We start from the raw sequence: 24,197 nt of genomic DNA, 5'->3' as shown, positions 1-24,197 counted from the left end.
ATTTTTATATGCTGGCATTGCTGGGGGGAGACAGCCTTGATGTCCGGCTGTTTATGCCAAGCTACCAGCAACACGACGCAAATGAAGCGTGGGAGGCTCTATTTTGGCTATTCCTGATGACCACTGGTAGACTGATTCTCCTTACAATTTTTAAAATCATCTGAGCTGGTTTTAAAACCTGAGGCACAACTGACTTCTCTGACATGTATCTACCCCCAGTCAACTGTAGACCTTAGATCTGGGAGTGGTAGGGTTGTCGGCTGTGGGTTGGGAAATTCCTGGAGAATTGGGGGCGGATCCTGGGGAGCAGAGGGTTTGGGGAGGGGATGCAACTCAGTGAAGTATAATGTAAAAGATTCCACCCTCCAAAACAGCCATTTTGTCTGGGTGATCTCTGTCACCCAGAGATCAGTTGCAATTCCAGCAGATCGCCAGGCCTCACCTGGAGGTTGGCAACTCTAGGAGGTAGGGTGGGAGGAGGAGCCTCCAGCGGAATCCAAACAATGGTTTCCAAAGACATTTTGCAGACCACAGCCCTGATCCTGTTAAAGTTCATTTGTTTATTTTTAAAATGTACACCCTGGGCCGTTTCCAGACGGCCCCCCGCCTCGCGAAACGTCGCGCGTCGTCGCGCGTCGTTGTGCAGAAAACGCGAAATATCGCGTTTTCTCGCGCGAGTTTTGATCTCCTGCTTTACAAAAGCATGCAAGGGGCCAAAGTTAGCTTTAGTCCTATGGAAAGCAACTGGATTTAATTAAGCCGGGAGTCATTTATTCCCTTGGTTCAATGAACCTTCATGATGACTAAGGGGATCAAAGCTGTATCTGCATTTCTGTGTGTACCTTCACATCGTTAATTCTGCACGCAACATTTAAGTTTTAAAGAGTTGGCAAAGTAAAATACAGACTAGGATGGAAAAGAAACAGAAAAAGAAGAAGGAGAAGTTGGAGAGAGGTTTCCAAACTTGTGTCCCTAAAGGCTGTTTATTTACAAGGCAAAGTGACTGATTGGGATTAAAAGTAGCTAGCAAGTGGATGGACAGTTGTCTGGGGAAACGGAATTATGCAAATGGATTCCCCATACATGCCTTTCCCCTCTCTGTGATCATGAAGATGAGGAATTTACTTTTTTTAAAAATGAAAGTTGCCAAGGTGACCCATCTCTGGTGGCTTCCACACAGGAATGGGATTTTGTGGTTTCGTCATTGCTGGTGTGGCTGTAAATAGAGTGCATCACCAATAGGACTTCCACATGGCAGCTTTTCCTGCAGTTTCCCTGTTCCATCCCCCAGGAAATGGCCTCCATCATCCTGCCCCTGGGTCACCAGGACTTTTGCCATTCCCCCCCCCAAATTGGCACTAAAATATCATTGTCTCAATATACCATTGTAACCATTGATATAGTAGGTTCTCTTCTCTAGCCCCTTTCCTTGTGAAGATATGCATTTTCCCTTATATTTCCACAAGGGAAAGGGCTAGAGACTTACTTTTTAAAAAAAGCCAATAATTCATAGGATCTGCTGCACCTACTGTTAAAATGATATGTTGATATAACAGTATTTTAGTGCCAATGAAGAAAATGGCTGCCACAGGGGCAGGAAAAATGGCTGCCAATGTTGGACAGAAAATCTGGATTTCCCCACTGCACAGCATCCATCCAGGCTTTACTGTGCATCTTTTCCCCCAAACCTCAGATCAAGGAAGATTTGAGAAAGATCGGAGGAAAGGTGGGGAAACTCCCAGAGGTACACAAATGCACCATGATGCTATGGAGAAGCCAAAAAAAAACCATTTCCCCAAAGCATTAAACACATGGTAGATAAGCCACATGGAAGCCATCCTTGTTGTCCCATCAGTATTCACAGCAATGCAAGGTGCAACTAAACACTGATATGCTTCCTTTTGCTACTAGAGGCACAAACAGGCAGTAAGAGTTGCGATTATTTTGGGTCTTTCAGTCTCTTGCCTCAAGACCCTTTTTATGGGCTTCCCAGAAACATCAGGAATCCATAGTTGGAAACACGATACTAAACTGATGGATTCCTTGGTCTGATCCAGTACAGCTTTTCTTATGTTTAATGTGTCATATTAATGCTTATGCTTTGTTTCAGCTCTGCTTCGGATTTCTGCAATCCTAGTCCTATTACATTATTTGTTTGATGGCCCATCCTGTTGATTATATTGATTTACATGGTAATCTGCCTTGAGCCTTTGTGAGAAAGGTGCGCTATAACTAATGTAAGTAAACAAATGCACCAATAAGACAGCCCCAATGTATGCATCTTTCTCCCTGTGGTGGTTTTGGGACCGGACTTTCATTTTTCTGGGTGTGTGCATTGTCACAGGCAAAATCTGGCATAGCTTCAACGGGTGTCCTTTCTTCCTTCCCAGTAGCCAAGGTGTGATTCTGTCATATGTCACCCCCCCTCTCCATATGCTGCGGACCACACATTTTGGCCTCACACAGGCACACACTGACAAAGAAGGATTACTTTCTTTTCTCTTTTCATTTGTTCACTCCTCCATGAGGACAAAACTGGCAAGATTTCAGGCTGGTGATTTGGGGACCGGGCTGGGAACAAGCCCGTTGCAACATCACTCAGGGCAAGTACAGTGAACTTCATAAGCTTGGCATTATGTGGACAGTAATGCTATGGGGTGAGTTAGCAAAGAAACTAGCACCAAGTGACATTTTGTTAATAAACCTCAGCAACCGATAAAAAGATTGCAATCAAAATCAAGGCTATGGTGTGTGTCTGTGTGTTCTCTGCTGCCCCCTGCTGGCTCCAATTCCCCCCTCACCCCCTCTGCAGTCTCCTGATCTCTACGAACGCAATGGATTTACCTGACAAAGGGAGCTCTGACTCTCAAAAGCTCATACCCTGGAAATCTGGTTAGTCTTCAAGGTGCCAATGGACCCAAATCATGCCCAATTTACCTTCTGGCTTACACAGGCCAGGCATCTCTCTCACAGTGTCATCTGAGTCTTGAGCCTCTTCCTCATCCTCGTCTTCATCTTCTTCATCTTCCTCGACATCCTCAGCATAGTCTTCTTCCATCCAGGAACTGTTGGATTCCAAATGGCTCTGGGCTAGGCGCTGCATAGCTGTGATGCATTTTAAAAAGAACAGACAGGGCTATTAGAAGCACTAGGAGGCCTTGTGTTTTCAAGAGCCCTGTTTTCCTCACTTGGCACGCTTCCAGGCATTGTGACAGCAAGAAAAGGCTTAGAAATATGTGGCTGGTGACTACGAAAGCCCCCCCTCAAAAAAATCTTTAGAACCCACCGCCCAACTTTACCAGCCATCTCACTCCAGTGCTTACTTTTAAAAAAGTATGTTTCTAGCCCTCATGGTTGGTGAAAAGTCTCATTAAAATCCCTTGAGTTACAGGGGTTATTGCTTGTTTTACTGTCAGTGGATAGTGTGAAGCCCCAACTACATGAAATATTGTTTATGGGTCTGCCCTCAGGTTCAGATGACTTGGATGCTCTGGAAATTCTGTGCATAAATTTAATTTCATGGGCCACAGGGGCCCAATTTGAACTGGGCCTACTCTCCCCCGCAACATTATTCCAACCCAAAATAGCCCTGGGGTGTTGCTATTTACCTCACGGTCGAAAATCGTTAAGTCCCCCACCACTAGGGTTGCCAGCCTCCAGGTGGTGGCTGGAAATCTGGAATTACAACTGATCTCCAGGTGACAGAGATCAGTTCCCCTGGAGAAAATGGCGGCTTTGGAGGGCGGACTGTATGGCATTATACCATTCTGAGGCCCCTCCCCTTACCAAACCCTGCCCTCTCCAGGCCCCACCCCCAAATCTCCAGGAATTTCCCAGCCTGAACCTGGCAACCCTACCCACCAGTACACAAAACTGTAACCACGATAGCCCATAGGATACTAAAATTGCAATACCCAAGTAAAATCTTTAAAACAATAAGCCCTACCCTTACCCAATACATATCAGACTAAAAGAAGAGCCTGAAAAAGAGAAGCTGTCCAGCAATAAAACAGTTCACACTGAAAAGCCAACATTAAAAATGTACAGATCTGTGACAAGTGCATAATAAAAAGTGTGGTAGTTCATTTCCCTCAATGGTTGAAGCAACTACCAGTTGCCAAGCCTTACCAGGAGTTCCTGTTTAGAAAGTCAACTATGTTTAGCTGTTTATTTACTTCACTTGTACTCCACCTTTTCCCCTGTGGGGAATCCAAAGCAGCTTACAACATTGTTCTCCTCTCTTCCATCATATCATTATAACCACCCTTTTAAGTAAGTTAGGCTGAGAGTGTGTGACTGGCCCAAGGCCACCCAACGAGCTTCCTTGGCAGAGCCAGGATCAAACCGGAGTCTACCAGATCCAAGTGACACTACACAATACTGCCTCTCAGTCAAGACTCCTGGGGTCAAGGCTCAGGAAAACTGAAGGTGTAGAGATCTGGGACTCTGTCTGACATGGCAGCCCAAGTTGATTCCAGTAGGAAGGTGTAAAGCAACCTGTAATTCCATTAGGAAAGCCAGTAGCCCTGTATACACACTGCAGAGAACACTCAAATATCCTGCATGTATCTATGTAAGAAAGAGCCAATATATATTCACTTTACAAATTAAACTTGGGGGCCAATACCTGGATAAATGTGGTGTTTAAATCACACATTCAGCCATACACATATAAGAATTACTCAAAGCGTGCACTAAGAAAAATTATGTCTGCCTACTGTATGCAAGTTTGCGCTAGCATGTGTGTGCAGCAAGTATGCTTAGTGGCTAGAGTGTTGGACTAGGATTGGGGAGATCCAGTTTCAGATCTCTGCTTGCCACAAAACTTACTGGGTGACCTTGGGCCAGTCACTCTCTGAGACTCACCCACCTCACAGGGTTATTGTGAGGATAAAATGCAGGCAGAGAGCACTATGTAAAGTTTCTTGAGCTCCTAGGAAGAAGGGTAGGATAAAAATGTGGTATCTAGATAGCTAAGGGAGGTTCTCTAGCTGTCATTCAGTAACTTCTTTCACCACTGACCATACGATAGAACAGAGGAAGGTTCACTTTATTCTGTTACCTTGAATTTTTACATTCCCACAGGCGATTGTGGAAAATATTTCAGTATTCTTCTCAAGAATAAGAAAAAACAACTCTGCAGGGTAAAATCTCAAAAGCGTCAACAAACCCAAGAGGCAGAACAAAGGTCATTTGGGAATGTCCTTGCTAACCCTTCAGATTTTGTCTTTGTGGAACATGATGGAACAACTGGGGGACATTTTGCAACCTTTGCTTTGAAATGCCAGATTTGATGAGTTGATGGAGAAAGCTGCTAGGATAAAAGTTAATGTCCTATTTGATTTGAAGTTGTTTTGGTTTGATAGCTTTATTGCAGTGTAAGTTAAAAAAAGTGGTGTATAACCTGAACGCATGAATGCGTACATGCATACATGAATGAATGAATGAGAAGGTGGAAGGCATCCCTCCCAGTTTATCCCTTGTAATGTGTACCAATTCTTCTCTTTAAGATCATGTGGGTGTGCTTCTGATGGTCCTAATTGTAACATTATCCTCTCTGGGTCCTCAAAGTGGACTGCCAACAAATGTGCTCTGGGAGATCCTTGCTTGAGTTTCCAGATGCTCACAGGTGCCAGGAAGAAGGGGCTTAAACTTCCCATGTGCAATGTTTTCCCAACCTGGAATAGAGGAGTGTCCTAGGGTTACCAACTCCAGATTGGGAAATTCCCAAAGGTTTGGAGCTGAAGTCTGGGGATGGCAGGGTTTGGGGAGGAGAGGGACCCCAGAGGTGTGCAGTACCATAGAGTCCGTTCTCCAAAACTAGGGTTGCCTTCCTTCAGGTGGGGCCTGGAGATCGCCTGGAATTACAACTGATCTCTGGACAACTGAAATCAGTTCTCCTGGAGTATATGGCTGCTTTGGAGGGTGGACTCTATGGCATTATATCCTCCTGAGCTCCCTCCCCTCAGCAGGCTCTGTCCCCAAAATCTTCAGGAATGCTCTCACTCAGAGTTAGCATCCTTATCCAAGGCTGCCATTTTTTCCCAGGGGAACTGATATCTGGTGATCAGCTGTAATTCCAGGAGATCTCACCTGGAGACTGGCAACCTCATTGCAGTTTGTCCTGTAGAGGAAACTTGTAGCCATCAGCATACATAAGTTTCCTCAGTGGGACAACTAGTGTTGAGACTCCCCAGGGCTCCATCAGATTGGGAAAATGGCCCAAAAGAAAAGGCTTAAGTTCCCTCTCCCCAAGTTGTAGCAGTTCCCCTCTGAACTGGGTAGGCAGCCACATACCAGGGGACTGAGCACAGAACTCCCAGTGCACTGACCTTGTTGTGGACACGCAGAGGATGTAAGAATAATGTAATGTTTAGTTAGGCTCTCAGCTCACACCGTTTCTTTCAATAGATAACGACTACACTCCAGTTGGGTCCCATGGTTTTCCCATAGACTCTGGCAGCTTCCTGCTATCTTGCAGCTTCCTGCTATCAGGCTGGTTCCAAGGCTTCAGGATGAGACCTTGAGCCTGGGCAAAGCAATTTGTCAAGGGCACAAAAACATAAGTTTCCGCCACATGCCTGCTTCCTTGGTACCGGGGCAATTATTCCTACAGAATTCTGTCCTCCCCTCCCCCACTTCTTCAGCTGCTATGGCCATCACAGGGAGGCTGTTCAGTCATTTATATTTTGTCGATCTGACCTGTATATGAGGAGATTTCAGTATGCACATCTCTTATAATACGCACAGTGGCCCTTTTGTGTGAATATAGCAACACACACATTTTCCAGCTTTGGTAGGAACAATTGGAAATCCAGATTTTTGTTGGTATGCATTTACATGTATCAAAACTGAAAAATACATGTGTTTCTCCATTCATACAAAATAGCATTTACGCATACTGTGAGAATTGTGAGTAATGCAATATTCATTTATGCACAGCTGGATCTCATTACATGAGCTTGCGAGACCAAAATCGTGGTGCATGAGCAAGGCTTTAGGAAAACTGGAAATTAAGGTTGCCAACTCTGGGTTAGGAAATTCCTGGATGGGGAAAGGGAGCTCAGCAGGCCTGTGATGCCATAAATCCACCCTCCAGCGCTGCCATTTTCTCCAGGGAAACTGATCTCTGTAGTCTGAAGATCAATTATAAATACAGGAGAACTCCAAGCCCCACCTGGAGGTTGGCAACCCTAGCTAGAATCCCTCTTTGTAGCTTTCGAACAGAATGAGAGAGATCCCATTTTAAAAAGTCCTGATGGATTATTTTGAATAAATACATGAATCAAATTCAGAATTATTAACTGTTTTACAGTGACTTTTTCTGCAGTGTCAAAAAGCACACACCCCTTTCAATGATTTTGCAGCACTGCTTGCCAAAAATGTTTTCTTGTTGATTTACCTGACCCTCCCCTTCAATACAATTGCATTTAGTAATCTCATCACATAATGACCCTTGTGACTAAACCAGGAAGGAACTCCTTGGTCACTCAGCAAGTGTTATGGTCAGGGCTTTTTTTCTGGGAAAAGAGGTGGTGGAACTCAGTGGGTTGCCCTTGGAGAAAATGGTCACATGGCTGGTGGCCCTGCCCCCTGATCTCCAGACAGAGGGGAGTTTAGATTGCCCTCTGCGATCTCAACTCCCCTGTCTGGAGATCAGGGGGCGGGGCCACCAGCCATGTGACCATTTTCAAGAGGTTCCAGAACTCCGTTCCCCGGTGTTCCTGCTGAAAAAAAGCCCTGTCCCTTTACAGGAATAGTTTTTTTTTTTTAAATGCAATCTCTGCCTGCCTGCCTGCCTAGCAACCCTATCTATGCACTCCCTCCTGCCAAAAGTATACAACTCTTTGTGGGCTCCCCAGTAATATTTTCCTGTCACCAAACTGGCTTGACACATGTAGAAAAGTTTGTTAGCATTTTATAGCAGACACCTTCACTCTGAGCAATTAGAATATCAATGAACATTCTTGATCATTACCTTGGTGGGCACATCTGCAAGGTTTTACGTTGATCATAAAGCTTTTTGCAGTCGCTAAATTTCTGCAGAGAATCACTTTAAGCACCCACACCCAACCTAGCGCTGGAGAGACAAAACTTCCACAGAGGGGTGACCAGAATATTCTTAACAAAAATAAATAAATAGACAGCTGCTTTGAGAAAGTACAGCTAGGGAAGGAATTTTCTTGCACTATCAGAAACAACACCAGAGAAAAATTGTTTCTTTGTTCATCAAACTTGGCAGGGATGTAGTCCTCAGTGAGGAATGTGATTCGCCTGGTTTGAGGAAGAACAACAACCGCCTCAAGGGCAAAAGAGAGACAATATCTTCATTGTTGTTAGAGAGATTTGCATTTGGTAGCCTCTGTCAACTTCTTTCTCCAATACCCTCTGATCTCTTTGCAGACATGCCTTGCTCCTGGTTCTTTTATGTAAGTCCTGCATATGTTTATATAACCAGAGGTTAACCCCGCTTTAAATGTCATTGTTTGCAACATCCTACCACCCCACCCCTGAGGTTTCATAGACCAGGAGGAAAAAATTGAAAAACGGCTGTAAGTATATTGGAACTTAAGGAGGAGCAGTCCATTGCTAGCGGAGTGTGTGCAGAGCAGAGAAGGCCCAGTGGCAAAGAAGCATCTTGAAAGGAATGTTGGCAGAGCAGGACTGCTATGCAGGGGTATGGAAAGCAGAACTTTCTTGAAATTCCCACCGCTGCACAGCTGTGAAAGACATAGTTCTCCTTTGCCTTTGGGCAGCTGGAGTGCCAATTGTTTTAATTTTGTGATTAAAGAACATAACTACAGTGCTGGATTTTGTTGCTTTTTTTGTTATCACAAAATGAACACAGCCTAGAAGGGAGGTGGGAAGAGCAGCAGCTGGCGTCAGATCTCTCTGCTATTAGCTAAGGCTTGAGAAAGCACCCACCCACCCTCTCCACCCACCTTTTTCTTTCTTTATTTTAGTAAATGTAGATGCTGCCTTCCCAACAAGCGGCTCAAGGTAGCTTCCAAAAATAAAGCAAAGTAATGCAGTTTTTTAAAAGAAATTAAAATAAAACTAACAAAAGTGGCAAGGAAATCCAGCAGCCAATAAAATGAAGAGCATCCAAAAGCAGCATAAAAACAGTATAAATTCAAGCTAAAAAGAGCACACAATAAATCAGGAAGTGGGATAAAGACACAAGAGATATTAAAATAGTAGGATATAAGACTCTATTAAAAGCCTGGGCAAGCAAGGATATCTCTTGACTAGACACCAGAATGTCAACAGCATAAGGGCATTCCAAAGAAGACTGAACACTCAGGTGTCCTTGATATTCCATGTTTCTTAGACAATTTTTAATCCTCATAAAATTGTTTTTGGACTGGTTTGTTTTCTTTTTATGTGGTTAATTTACAAAGCTATATTTGTCTGAGGCCTTTCTTACCTGTGGGTGGTCCAGTTTTGTGGTTTTTGTTATCTGCATAGGAGCTGGCCTAGGGTTGCCATTGCCAACCTCCAGGTGGGTCCTGGAGATCTCCCAGAATTACAACTGACTTCCAGGCAACAGAGGTCAGTTCCCTTAGAGAAAATGGCTGCTTTGGAGGGTGGACTCTATGGCATTATATCCTGCTGAGGTCCCTCCCGTCCCCAAATCCCACTGTCCCCAGGGATCCACCCCCAAATCTCCAGGAATTTCCCAGTCTGCACTGGGCTACCCTAGGCCAGATATTAAATATAGCAATAACACCCCTGTTTGATTGTCATACTGTCTTATAACAGTTTACTTGGGGAACCCAAACCAGTGACCAGATCTCCCAATATAGGTTTGATGCTGAAAAGAAGCTGAGGTGATAGGTGAGCGTAGCTCTTTAGGAAAAAATAATGACCTATAATATTGGTGCCTTTCCTCTTCTCCAGAGCTAATACTAACTTGGTGCAAGGGTGAAAGTAACTTAAATTTCTTACTGGTACTGTCTCTCTCAGGCGGCTTGAAGCAGAAGATGAGAGGTACCACTTCTTTGGTCTCATCTTTACAGGTATTCCATACCAGCCCATATTTACTTTCACACCTAGCTTGGGGGGGTGTACATGGAAAAACAGTGTGTATGTAAAACCCTTTCCTCTCTCAGCACAGTGAGCCCCAATGTAAATCCTCCTTTCCCCATGATTTTTTTTAAGTCCAACAATTTGATATCTCTCTTCATGCTGCAGTTAATTTTTTTAAAGCTGGTGCAAATGTTTCCTAAGATCCAGAGGCTGCGGGGTTTTGAAATGCAACATCTGCTGAAATTCCTTCTTCTGTCCAACCATTGAGGCTCAGCCCATCAAGGCCAGCTAGGCAGCTGTACAGGGTGCCAAAACTGCACAGGAGCCTGTCTCAGCCGTGCCAGTGAGTGGGAGAGACGCTGCCTGCTCCTTAGTGGGAGGGATAAGGCCGCCGCTTCAGAGCTCACGCTCTCTCTCGCTCTCTCTCTGCGTTCCAGGGGACCTGGCCAGGAGCCCTCTGGACTCGTCATCCTTGGCCACAGAGTTGTAAAGAGAGTAAAAAAAGTGCAAGATATTTAAAAAATGAAAATAAGAAAGTATTACACAGATACTCTTGCTCATTTTATGCTCTACAGTTATGGTACTTGGCAGAACAAAAGAGGGAACGTAACAGCAATATCTGAATCCACCTAGAGCAGAAAAACCCCAAAGCCATAAACAAAGCCACCTGCGGATCAGTCCTGCAATTCTTTAAACATAAAGAAAACAAATAAATAAAGGTGCCCTAATTTCCTTGGCCTCTGGGGACCTTCAGGCCTCACACACAGCAATGATAGTGGAGCTAAAACTGAGGAGAGGTTAAGGGATAGCTGATAGGTAAGCTATCTTTGGGGGCACTTCTTTTTGAGAAAGAAAGAAAAGAAAAGAAAAGAAAAGAAAAGAAAGAAAGAAAGAAAGAAAGAAAGAAAGAAAGAAAGAAAGAAAGAAAGAAAGAAAGAAAGAAAGAAAGAAAGGAGGGAGGGAGGGAGGGAGGGAGGGAGGGAGGGAGGGGAGATTATGGGAACATGGCATCCCATCTTGTCGCCCACCAGATGCCTGTAGGAGGAAGTGGAGGGTGGGGGGAGAAATGCTAATGTGCTCCCATCACTTCTGGTAAAAAAAGGTAGGCGCTCTAGTGTTTCACCAGGCCCTGTCCCCATTTCCTTCCAGGGGTTGCCAGCTGCTGCCTGGCAACCCTACTGCTAGCTATAGGCTGCACATCTGTCTCCATTCTTGTTTCAATGAAGTGAATTTTCTTTTTTAAAGTCTTGTTATTTAATGGTGTTTGCGTGCTTTAAAAAAATGTAAGTGACTTTGGGTGTCTTGTTAGGAGAAAAACAGCAAATAAATAAATAAATAAATAGTGGTGCCATGGAGGGGGGTGGCAATTCATCCTGCCTGACTGGCAAGTTAAGCATAGCTTCATGTTCAGTCACAGGCTGGTTCCAGGGCAAAGCAACCTCCATTCAGAACTCTTGTTCACAAGACTGGTTGGACTGTGTGAATCAGTCCAGCATGTGTGAGAGAGTTTTGTGGGTGAGGGTAAGCTTGCCATCTTTATGCTGAAAACAAGATTTAAAATGGTGCAAAAAAATCAAGCATTAAAAATAAATCAGATCTCGGCATTAAAAATGGTTATGCTCGTCTAAAAATGACTGATTGCCAAAGTATCTGTTGTAGAGGATGAGATCAAGATGGCAGGGGGTACACAGGTGAAGCTGAAGAGGCAAGAAGGGCTATGGGAAAGGATCTCTGAAGGAAGGAGAAAGAGAAGGAGGAAAACAACAAAATGGAGGTACAGCCCTAGCGTTTGTGTGTTTTGGAATTCTTGTCTTAACTCTGTCCCCTTTCCCTAAAAGAAATCAGTGGTGAAAGTCTTTTTTTTTTTGCATGTTTAGAAAAGGCTGCATTTAAGGAAATAATATGATGTAGTTGTAATCTATGAACCCTCTGTCTCCACCTCCTCCAAATAACATAAGCAACCAAATAACATACCTTGGAGAAATCTTACTAAAATGACTCTTAAAACTCCATTCCATCCCAAAACCAACATTTCTTCTCCTCAGCCTCCAGCTTTCTAAACATTTTGCCAGATAAACAGGTCTCTCTTTTTTAATCAGTGACCTTAAAAGTGCAGGAAGGAACTGCAGGGAGATTTCCACTTTTGCAAGGTTAATAAACTGTTTGGCTAAACAAACAGATTAAAGGAAAAGTCCCCCTACACACACACACACACAAACAACCCTGTTCTTCTCAAACTCAAAGCAGCCCTCCACCACCACTTTTTAGTGCCAAAATAGAGATAAATTCTTGTGTGTATAATCTATATTTTCCAGCTTATAAAGTGAATGCTGGCCCTAATCCATCTTGAAATTCTGCTGGTACTAAGGAAAACTGAGCACAGTTGCTTTTCAGAAAAGAAACATGCAAAGGATTCTGGGAATGTTGACACTCAGAGCTAAGCCACAAGTGACGCTTGACACTAGCTAGACACTTGTCAGCTTCCCTCAGGTTTTGATGGGAAATGTAGGCAGCTTGGCAGAATGTTGGACAAGTGACTGTTGAAAAGTCCATTGGACAGCAGTTGGAGAGCCAAGCTGCAAGACCAGGATGCCTACATTTCCCATCAAAACTTGAGGGAAGCTGACAAGTGTCCAACTAGTGTCAAGCGTCACTTGTAGCTTAGCCCTAAGAATTCTATACTCCCAGATAGGGATGACCAAACAACAGCCTGCAAGAAGTGGACAAAATTTGCATGTGCTAATTTATATTCACAGATGCAAATTTATACATAATTGCTGTAATTGATATACAAATCACCGTAGTGCAGACTCTGTCTGGGGCAGCAGGCACAGCTCAGCTCTTTGAGTGACAGCAATCACTCAGATGTTTACAAGAAAAAATGTCTTCAGGAAAGAAACCCAGTTCAGTTGAACAGAACTTGGACATCTCAGAGTACAGGCCTCAAAAAAAGAAGAAAAAGAAGAAGAGGACTTTCTTAGAAAAGAGGCCACCTGGCCACCTTACTTCCAGACTGTTTATGGGAAAGGATAGTAATGTTTTGGAATAGCAAGCATGGGGTCCATCCACATGCTACCAGTGATCAGTCCATGCATCCTTTGCTTGTCAGTCCTCAGGTGGGGCCTGGATTTCTCCTGGAATTAGAACTGGTCTTCATACTACAAAGATCAGTTCCCCTGGAGGAAACGGCAGCTTTGGAGGACACGCATTATGCTATTTCAGGTCGGGAAAAGGACTGGGTTGGTGGCAGCAGAAGCCCCTTCTGCTTGAGCATCACGGTTTGGACCCAAATCAGGCCCACATGTGCCTGGGAATTAAGGGAGAAATACTAAGTAGGTTTTCTTAGAAATAAGTTGCATTTTATTCAGTGGGGCTTACTCCCAAAAAAGTGTTCTCAACTGCTGCATAAGTTTTTATCTGGAAAGTCCACACACATGTCTGACCTCAGGTCCCAGTGGTGGCCACCTGTCCGTTGTGCAGACTTTTAAAAGTATGAATTGACCCTTAAGTTGTAGGTTTTCCTAAAACCAGTACTTTGATATACAGACTTTGGCCCAGTTTGGATTTGATGCTCAACATGCATTGGCTGCAGTGGCAACCAGAAGTCCCACTGGTTCTTCTCCCTGTCAATAATGTCTACCTGTGCTTACTTGTGCCATTACCGCACAGCACACCCATCTGAATTTTCGACCTTTGCTCTGTGTGATTAGTAACTGATTATGGGGGGGCAGGGAAATGTTGAGCAGGTGGGTAATCCCTGCGAGGCAGCAAGGAGTGCTGGAGGGAGAGCTAGGTGCATGCCTGCTATTTTTGGCAGTGGGTATGTAACCGGTGTTACATTTAATTTGGCCCTAGGGTTGTCAGCTCTGGATAGGGAAATTCCTGGAGATTCTGGGGGTTGAAGCCTGGGAAGCTTGGAGTGGTTTGAGGAGAGGAGGGACCCCATGTAATGCCTTAAAGTCCACCTTCCAAGGCAGCCATTTTCTCCAGGGGAACTGATCTTTGTCACCTGGAGATCAGTGGTAATTCCAGGAGATCTCCAGGTACCACCTGCAGACTGACAAACCTACTGCCAACTGATTTTACTGCTCCACCTCCTGTATCTTTAACAGCAGCAAGGCTCAAGTAGCGATGTTTCCCTTCATGATTTTATATCCATGGCTTCCAGGGATGTATTTCTGGGTATCAGGCTGCTGTTAGAAGCACAGAAATAAGGTCATGGGAAAAAAATAGGTGCTAGCTCTAACAAGACACCCTGGAAAACATCCTCTTGATTCAAAGAGAAGTGACTATTGAAGAAACAGTGGGGGAGAGAGATTCTTAAGCAATTTCTCCTATCTTGAATCAGCTTGCAAACATTCAAAAGCATGTTCTCCTGATCTGACTATATTCAACACTTCCAATTATGGTTATGTTGGATCTAGGCATTTTTTTTGGGGGGGAGGTATAAAGAAATCAAGAATTTGATATTTAACATTGCTGTCTTAAAATGCATTCAAAAGAGTTAAAAATTCTAAGACTGTCTAAAAGCATCCCTCAAAAGCAAAACCAGGACAATTCAAAACTCTAGGAGGAGTGAAATGTGAATAGCATTCTACAGACGACATGTGTAAAAGTGTAAGTGTGCTTTACTTGGCTTCCATGTATCCTTTTCTATAGTATGTCTGTGGGCTAATCAGAAAACACTTGATGCAGCCCTGCAGCTGAATCTGACTAAAGAGGCTGGATGGGAGACTGCCTGAGAATAAGGCGCAGTCACTCCTTTAGAAATATGAGCATGGGAGAGAGATCGCACCGCAGACCTTGGCACCGTCACCAACAGGCTGTGCAAACTAGACATTACACAGCAGATGTGTGCAACTCTCTCTCTCAGGGCATTTTCAAATGCAACCAGATGCAAAAAGTGCAGTTCTAAAAGCCAAGCCATGTGAAAGTTGCTTTCTGCTAGCTTTTTCTGTAAAAAGTAACTAATAATCACATTAAAAGTCAAGTGAGTTGTCCAAGTGTCTCTGTGCCAGACCTCAGACCTTGATCGAATGCCCCCCTTTCCCCTGCTGAACAAATTCCCTGCAGGTGCCACTGTTACTCTCCACAGAATAGCAAGATTTGGATCCAGTAGCACCTTAAAGACCAACTAGATTTCACCCTCAAAAGCTCATACCCTGAAAATCTAGTTGGTCTTTAAGGTGCTACTGGACCCAAATCTTGCTCTTCTACTACAGATCAACATGGCTACCCACCTGAAACTATCTCTACAGAATGTTTACCAGTTCTAGAACATTGGGACCCCTTTCCCAACAAGTCATTTTTATTTATTTATTTATTTTATACCCCACCTTTCTCCCCAGTGGGGATTAAAGGTGGCTTACATAATTCTCACCCAGCAAACTTCCACAGCAGAGTGGAGATTCAAACTTGGGTCTTCCAAATTCTAGTCTGACGCTTTAACCACTGCAGCACACTGGCTCTCCTGTCATGTGACATAGTCATGTGACACAGTTGAGGTTCTGATACAGGCAGTGATGCACAATATATATATATATATAGTTCTAAATTTTCCACTTGAAAAGCCATGCAGTCTCCCATCATTTTAAAATGAAAAACAGCTGTCAGAATTTGTGACTTTGGAGCAGTGGAGCAGAGAGAGGGTTGCTTCACCCTCTCTCCACGCATCATTTTCCCACTTGAAATTGTCCTCCCTACATTGCATTTCTTCCTATAGAGAAAACATATATTTCAAAAGGGCCTTGTTGCCCAGCATAAAGATCCTCTTGATCTTCAATCCCCCCTCTAGATTTTGTACATGAGAAAGAGCACCTTTTAAAGTAACAGCTGTGGAACACTGTGAAATGCAGCAGGCATGTGTGGGAAGGCAAAGTGCCAACTCCCCCTCAGAAGATCAAATAGCTGTAGAAAAACTGTAAGAAAAAATATTGCAGAAAGACAGGTGTGAACAATAGGTGCGGGGGAGAGAGAAAGGATGGCAGCGCAGGATGATGGGAAATGGGTGAGTGCTGTATTCTGTGAGCAAAGAAGCCCTGAGTGTTTGCGTCAGGAAGAGTGTGCCACGTGTGTATGAGCATCCGTGTGCAAAGGGCAAAGGCTGATTCTCGCACTAATTATGAGATACAGAAAGACTAAAGTCCCAGATGATGCTCTCAGTTCTTTTGTGTGAACGGCTAAAGCACAGAGCTACAAACTGCTACACTCCTGAAATTTTCATCTCTGACAGGCCAGCCAACTGGCATCCTCTCTCCCTGGGACATGGCTACAGTAATCCATGCAACAGTCACTTCCAGGCTAGACTACTGCAACTCACTCTATGTTGGGCTGCACTTGGGCCTGACCCGGAAGTTACCGCTGGTCCAGAACACAGCTGAACACGTCCTTACTGGAACGCCAATTTGAACACACATTCATCCTGTGCTGTGCCAGCTGCACTGGCTCCCAGTGGAGTTCCGCATTTGGTTCAAGGTGTTAACCTTGGTTTTTAAAGCCCTTCACGGACTGGGACCTGCATACCTGCAGGACCGCCTCTCCCATCACGTCCCCTGCAGGGTGTTGCACTCTGCAGACAAGCAACTCTTGGTGGTCCCCAGCCCCAAGGACATCCGTCTGGCCTCGACCAGGGCCAGGGCTTTTTCTGCCCTGGCCCTGTGCTGGTGGAACGCTCTCCCACTGGAGATCCGGGCCCTGCGGGACCTGTTACAGTTCAGCAGGGCCTGTAAAATGGAGCTGTTCCACCGGGCCTTTGGCTGAGGATCAGCAGGTTTGCCCCCTCTTCCACCTAAGACCACCACTTTTTCTGGGACTGCCCTCAGCCATGTGCTATACCCATGTGTATGCCTATATATGGACTCCCATATATAGCATATATGCAGCTATAAGCAGCCTATATATACGGCGTCCGAACTATTTTAATGACTGTTTTAAGATTATTACTGATTTTACAGTTTTATGATCAATTTATCGTATTTTATGAATGTTGTGAGCCACCCTAAGCCCATTTGTGGGGAGGGCGGGGCATAAAAATCAAATAAATAAAATTCCAGTTCTGGAGTCAGTCACTTCTTCTCATGATACTGGGGATGGCTTAACACAGATTTATTGCTCACGCTACTAATAGAGTTCATGCTCAACCAATGCTAGGAATGAAGCACCTGTATAAGAACCACACTTCGCTGAAGCCAGTAAGGTTGTCTGCACCAACAGCTGTTCCAGGTTAATTATTCCTGTGTTCTGTATTGTTTCAAATCCTGGGTTTTTGAACTCATGGTTCAGCCAGCTACTGTCTCTGGCCTTTGTTAGTACAAAAAGGCCAAACCATTTTTTGGTTGCTCATAGGGTTCCTGTATGCCCTACACTTGGATTTCCTCCCAGGGTGCATGCAACAGCAACCATGCAAAAGGCACACAACTATGGTTTACTGAAAGGGGGGGGGCGACAGATAAGAATACACAAAGAGCCCTGCAGGATCAGACCAACGATCCATCTAGTCCAGCATCCTGTCTCATGCAGCAGCCAACCAGTTGCTTGGGGGCAGGGGGCAGGGGGAGAGACAAAAAGAGTATAGGGGTCAAGGCTTCCCCTGGTGTTATCTCCTAGCCATTGGTGTTCAGAGGTTGACAGTCTCTGGAAGTGGAGGTTCCCTTTAGTCAACATATCTAGTAGCTGTTGATGGACCTCTCCTCCATGCAGGGCCGGATCTAGGGTTGCCGGTGCCCGGGGCAACCCTAGTCTGACCTCGTGTGTGCACACAGCGTGCACGCACTCCCGGCACGGTGTGATGACATCATTTTGGTGACATTATCATGCAGGGCGGCGGAAGCAGCATGCAGGGCTGGGAAGCCGCCTGCGCCATTCGCCTCCCTGCAGGCGAATGGCGCGGGCAGCCTCGCAGCCCCCCGCACTGCCTTTCGCCTGCCCCGCAGGACAGGGGGCGGCCAGCTTGCCGTGCACCCCCTGTCCTGCAGGGCAGGCAAAAGGCAGCGCAGGGGGCTGCGAGGTGAATGGCATGGGTGACCACACTGCCCTTTGCCTGCCCTGCAGGACAGGGGGTGTGCAGCAAGCCGGCTGCCCCCTGTCCCGCGGGGCAGGCGAAAGGCAGCGCGGGGGGCTGCGAGGCTGCTTGCACTGCTGCCCGCGCGCTCCGGCAGCTGGCAGCTGCTCCCAGCGCCCCCTCCCTGGCGGCGCCGGGGGGCAGACTACCCCCCCCTGCCCCCCTGGATCCGGCCCTGCCTCCATGATTCTGAAATATCCTTCTCCATGATTCCATGAAATATCTTAAGTCCCTTTTAAAACAAGCTGTCTATGCTCATGGCTATCCCTCCCTCCACTGGCAGTGCATTCCATAATTTATTTACAGCTTGAGTAAAGAAATCCTTTTGTCCATCCTGAATCTATTGCACATTAACTTTGTTGGCGCTCTCAAGTGCTAGTATTATGGGAAAGGGAGAAAATGCTGTAAGTTCAGAAGAAGGAAGAGGAGCAGGAAAAAGGAAGCGTGCAAGGACTGCGACCGTAATGTCTGAACCAGTCTTCAATCTTACCTGTACACAGCGTGTGTTCATCAAGTGTAGGGAGATGCAATGTTAGCTGGGAAGCGTAGTTTAAAAAGATAGAGCTGGTGGAGATGGCTCCTCAGAGGGTTTATTAATTTCATCTTTGCTTCCCCGAAGGATGTGTCAATTTCACTTCTCCATTCTAAAGCTGTGTGGAATTACAACCAGAGGGCAGTGAGGAATAGAAATGGGCTAGAGCTGCCTTCCAGAGCCAGGCTTGGACCTGGAAAGGTTATAATGGGCTGAAGTTTCCCTTCTGGCATTTCACAGCCCCTTCACACAGCTCCAGCATATAGCAAAGCCTTTCCCCTGCTGCCGGCTCTGTCATTTTAAACTACCCTTCCCAGCTAACATTGCATCTCACGTGTACTTCATGTGTTAGATGTCTTGTGCATAGAGACTCTAAAGATAAAATGATGTGAGTATGAGAAAAGGCATCCCTCCCTGCTGGAAGCAGTAAAAAGTAACTTTGATTAAAATAACAGTAATTCTAAATAGTAAGCCCCTCATGTCTTTGCAGAATGCTCTCTTATTCCTTTTGCGGCCTCCTGTCTGCTGCAGGCTGTGCTCACTAAATTTCTCCTTGTGTCTCTTCATCAGTCTGGTTTTCATGCCACTCTTCTTTGTACCTGCTTCAGTTCAAGTTCATTCTTCCTGGTGGCCCAAAGGGAACCCAAGTCTCCTATGGTGGCCTCACTAGGGCGTTTTACAAGGCACTCAGTAGCCAAAAGAAAATAGTTTCATTCCCAGATGACAAGAGGAAATCAGGACAGAGTTGAGAATCCTGCAGGTGGCCAATCCCTGTCTCACTGTGGGCTGCATTGTGCAGGAAGCATGCCAGTAATAATTGGCAGTGCTCACAATACAAACAGCAGATTGTAGAAACACACACAGCAGCAAAAGGAGGCCTTTAAATAGGGCTTTTGTTGTCAAACACGCTCCGGGCTGCAGCCACCTTGGCGCTTCCAACCTCCGTTGGGGAAGTGGCTCCCGATTGTCACAGGGAGGAAAGGGGGATGCTGCTGACGCGAGTGCTAAATTTGGAAGGTGCTTGTAGGCACTGTGCGTGAGCCCATGTACATGTGTGCACATGCGTTGGCGCCGTGCTGCTGTCACTCATCTGTACCTGGCAATATGTCAAAGCTGTAAACGTAGATATGGATAGAGAGAGGAGGAATAAGAAATGACTGTTTGAAGGTGAGAGTGAGAGAAAATTCAAGGGGCCAAGGACAACCCAGCATGGTGGAACGGTGGCTAGAATGTTTGACCTGGATCTTGGAGTCCTTGGATTTGCAAAGCACTTGCAAACATATCAGTAGCCACTGCAGGTTATAGGTATCATATGTTTTTTTCCCTAGTTAATGCTTAATATCAACCTAGTTCAGCAATTTATACCAGCTGCAGTTTCCAAACCATCTTCAAGGGTGGGAGAGTTGGCGTGGCGTACTGGTCACAGTGTCAGACTAGGATCTGGCATACTCAAGAGTCTCTCTACATAATACTTTTGACACATGTTCTTCATGTGTCGGGAGAGGCAGTGTTAGCCGGGAAATGTAGTTTTGAAAGACAGAACCGGCCTTTGCTCTGCTGAGGCTCAGTTAATTCAAAGTTTTAAGCAGCGAGGGGAGTTAGGATAAAAGCTGCAGAAGGGAAGATAGTCTGACACGGCAGAGGCGGTAGACAGCTGTGAGAGAATCCATCCCTTCTGGATCAATCTCCACTGGCTCTGTCTTTCAAAACTACGCTTCCCGGATAACATTGCATCTCCTGACACTTGATGGACACGCCCCCGTGTCTCATGTAGAGAGACTCTCAGGTTTGGATCCCTGTTCTGACATGGCATCTATTCATGAAGAATATATGGCATTAAGCTAGCCAAGAGGTCACTGGGACAGGGACATGAAGATCTAGGTCTTTTCCTCCCTACGGATGCTTCATCAGTGGTCCAGTTGTGTTGCATGGCCTAGTTGGAATCTATAGGAATCAAGACCATGCCACAGACCTGTCTCAGCTCCCTCACGCTGAAGCTCCCTTGAATGGCCACGGCCAGCCTGTGAAAAGACTGGAGTGGCAACTTCATGGAGCCTAGTCTCCGTCACGCTTGGCAGCTCACTTCCCTTGATCAGGATCAAATGTGATTATTGCTGTTTTAATGAGGACATATCCCACATTTAATAGCACCAGTTCTTGGGGAGATGGGGAGTTGATTTGACCTCCCTTGTTTCAAAGGAGCAGACGTTTGGAGTGGCGCCGGTTGTGTAACTTGGTTTCTCCTTAGCTGCCTTGTACAAAGTGAATGATAATATATTTTGTCTTTGTGCATATTTGATCTTGTTTCTTCTTCTCATTCTTGGCTAGCCATTTGTATACTGTATGATTTTGAAGATTTTAACTGGGAAACATAATATAACTATAACAAATACAGCGTGGGGCAGGGCTGGACTGGAGAGACCTGGTTTCCAACCCCACTCTGAAGCTTAAGCACTTGGGCCCCACTTTAAGAGTTCTTTTGTACTCCATTTGACTTTTTTCCTTTGCAGAGTTTGCGGACTCAGGAGGACTGCTTTGGCAAAGAAGAGAATGCTGTGGTGGTGGCAGCTTTCTCCCCTTTTCCTTCCATGCTGTTTTCTCTTTGGAAAAAGGCACCTCTGATCTGCTTTTACCCTTACTGGGGAACACTTACAGGTACCCTATGCTGGTAAAAGGCAGGAAGAGAGGCAATAAATCTCATATGTCCCATTTATCCCAGGAGGAAGGGAGTCAGAAGGGAGTATCTGACTACAATTCCCATGAGCCTGTATTCTTAAAGGAGCAGACCTTCATTTTCTAACATTCTCTAAGGCTAATAATACACAAGCTTTCTTACCCTGCTATAACAGCACAGGCACCCCTGATCTGCTTTTACCTTTACCGGGGAACACTTACAGGTACCCATGCTGGAAAAAGCATGCTAATACCTGTAAATGTAAAAGCAGTTCATGGCAGCAGAAAAAAAATAATAACATAATAAAATTCTATTTATATACACCCCTTTGGGACAACTTAACTCCCCCTCAGCACAGTTAACGAAGTGTGTTGTTATTTTTATCCTCAGGACAATCACCCTGTGAGGTGGGTGGAGCTGAGAGAGCTCTGGGAGAGCTGTGACTGACCCAAGGTCACCCAGCTGGCTTCAAGCGGAGGAGTGGGGAATCAAACCCAGTTCTCCAGATTAGAGTCCTGCTGCTCTTAACCCTTACACCAAACTGGCCCCTCTCCCCTTGATAAAGCAACCCTAGCAACTAAATTTGCAAAAGTCCTCTAAAATCAATACAAAATCTGAGTCCAATAGCATCTTAAAGACCAAGAAAATTTTCCAGGGTATAAGGTTTTGTGAGTCAGATCTGATTAAAAGAACTTTGACTCACAAATGCTTATACTCTGGAAAATGTTCTATGACTATAGACAGTCTCTCTCTACACAAGACATTTTACACAGAGACTGTCAAGTGAAAGATCTTACACTTGTTCTCCCATTGTGGATACACACACTGCTAGGGAGACAGAGTTCACTTGAATATAAGACCACACAGAAAATGTCACTTGAGTGTCTCCCTGTAAGATGTCTTGTGTAGAGAGGCTACCCATCTGAAACTAAAACCAATACAGAAACCTTAAAATGTTCTCGAACTCTCAGACTAATCCACCTCATTGGGCTAGGATCCCTAAAGTTATTTTAGGTGCACTAAAGTGCTTGGGTGTCACCAGTGGGATTTCTTCCTACTTTTCTCCCCTTCAAACAGTAGCTCCATGTGCCATATCACAATCTGCTTTTAAAAGTTTTAAAATTGGCTCGCCATGTGGCCCAGGGGGTTGTGGTTTGAGAAATATAAACCCAAACAGTTACATTATTCTTTGGGATTCTAGCCATAATTGTAAGGATACAGTCAGGGAGTGGGATTATACACACGCATGGCCGTGAGTCAGCTCATCTCCATGGATTCTAGATTCTCTCGATACAGAGTGACTTCAGTTAACATGAAGTGGTGCAAAGTCTGGTACATGAATGCACACACCCACACACATTGGTGCCCCCCAGTCCAACCCAGCCACATCTCCGGAGGCACCCCCGTCAGTTTTGTTCCTGCAGAACGGCTAGCTATCAAACAGATGGAGTTGTCAACTCCTTGTGGAAAATATAAAAATAAAAGTGTAGGGCAGGAAGATGGGGCACTTAACACATCCAAATTAAGTGCCAAATGGTCCAGTTTCCTTAGCACTGCCAGTTCTTTGACGGCCTGAAGAAATTTAGAAGTACGGGTGTGTTGTGCAGGTCTGAGAAGAGCAGGTTACCAAGATGGTGGTATTTGTGATTTACATTTGCAAAGGGGAGGGCGATGTATGCCTGTGAGGCATGCAGAACAAAACTTCCTACTTATACAAATCAGAATCTGGCAGTTCAGATCAGCACAACACATTTTCTGAATGTGCATCAGTGTTTCTTACTTTCCTTAATGCAGCTCAGGGAAAGTGGCAAATGGAGAGCTGTTGCTGGTTGATTTTGTAATTTGGGGAACAGAACATGAGGTGGAGCAACTAGAAAGAGCACACCAGTTTGGTGGAGTGTGGGTTATGCGGTTGCCAACTCTGGTTTGGGAAATTCCTGCATATTTGTGGCAGTGCCTAGGGAAGGCAGAATTGGGGGGGGGGGGGTCAATGGGGATGTTATATCACTCTAGGACTTCTGATTTTCCTAGAATCTATGGTATACTATAACATTTGGGTTCTAAAACTGCCATTTCCTCCAGGGGAACTAATCTCTATAGTCTGGAGATAAGCTGTAATTCCCGGAGAACTGCAGGCCCCACATGGAGGTTGGTAGCCCTAGTGGAGTGTGCAAACTGAAGCTTCCTCTGTGCTGCTTCCAGCCTTCTTGGGCACTCCATGCAAACGGCAGGTCTCTTGGAGCAAGATACTTTCGCTGATTTGGGGGAGTCCTGGCAACCATCTATCCTTGCCCCCTTCTGAAGCCAGCACTGACAGGCGAGAACAAGGTGTGCAGGGATGGATGGTTGGATAGAGTGTGAGAGACAGCGGGCACAGAGAAGACTGGAATGCTTGGGGGGATTTTATTAGGGCTGCTTTAAACATCACTCTGGCACTGATAAAAGGAAGGTGATTTCTTTACTGCTCTGGTGAAATGGTGGGGGAAAGGTTCACTTGCTAAATGTACGCGCTTCAGGCCGCTTTTAGAGGCACAGTATTAACTGGCTGTTGGATGTCAGTAAGGGAGAGTATTTATTGGAAGGCGTTTGGGGGGCATTGCTTATATATTATCTGGTACTTGGCTATTATGTGCGTAGGTAACTGAATTCATTGTACTTGTTGTGGGTGGGAGAGATGATACAGTTAGAAGTCTCTGGAGTAGGTGGTGGAAAACAGATTAGGGAGAGGAAGCTTAAATTTATTCAGGTTATCTGCCATGCCATACCTCCTGTCTGCCAAGGATTTCCTAAATGCCACATCAATAACTCTTTGGGTGTTAAAGTGCTGCTGTAAAATGTCATGTTGGTAAATAAGAAAAGAACAACCGCTATCCAGGATTTAATCCTGAATGAATAAACTGACC

General features: G+C 45.2%; 1 protein-coding gene across 2 annotated transcripts in view; it reads right to left on the bottom strand.

Annotated features, from left to right (window-relative positions):
* The window catches only part of PPP1R1B (protein phosphatase 1 regulatory inhibitor subunit 1B), a 70,402-nt gene that overhangs the window by 10,872 nt on the left and 35,333 nt on the right, over positions 1 to 24,197 (bottom strand). For both annotated transcript variants that reach the window (XM_054993271.1, XM_054993270.1), the window contains one exon: positions 2,938 to 3,105. In XM_054993271.1, coding sequence (XP_054849246.1) covers positions 2,938 to 3,105 — 168 coding nt within the window. The remainder of the gene's footprint in view (positions 1 to 2,937; positions 3,106 to 24,197) is intronic.

This window comes from Eublepharis macularius, chromosome 12, assembly GCF_028583425.1.
Source record: "Eublepharis macularius isolate TG4126 chromosome 12, MPM_Emac_v1.0, whole genome shotgun sequence".
Classification (NCBI taxonomy): Eukaryota; Metazoa; Chordata; class Lepidosauria; order Squamata; family Eublepharidae; genus Eublepharis; species Eublepharis macularius.
The sequence above is the reverse complement of the archived record's forward strand: the minus strand, read 5'-3'. Positions and strand labels throughout refer to the sequence as shown.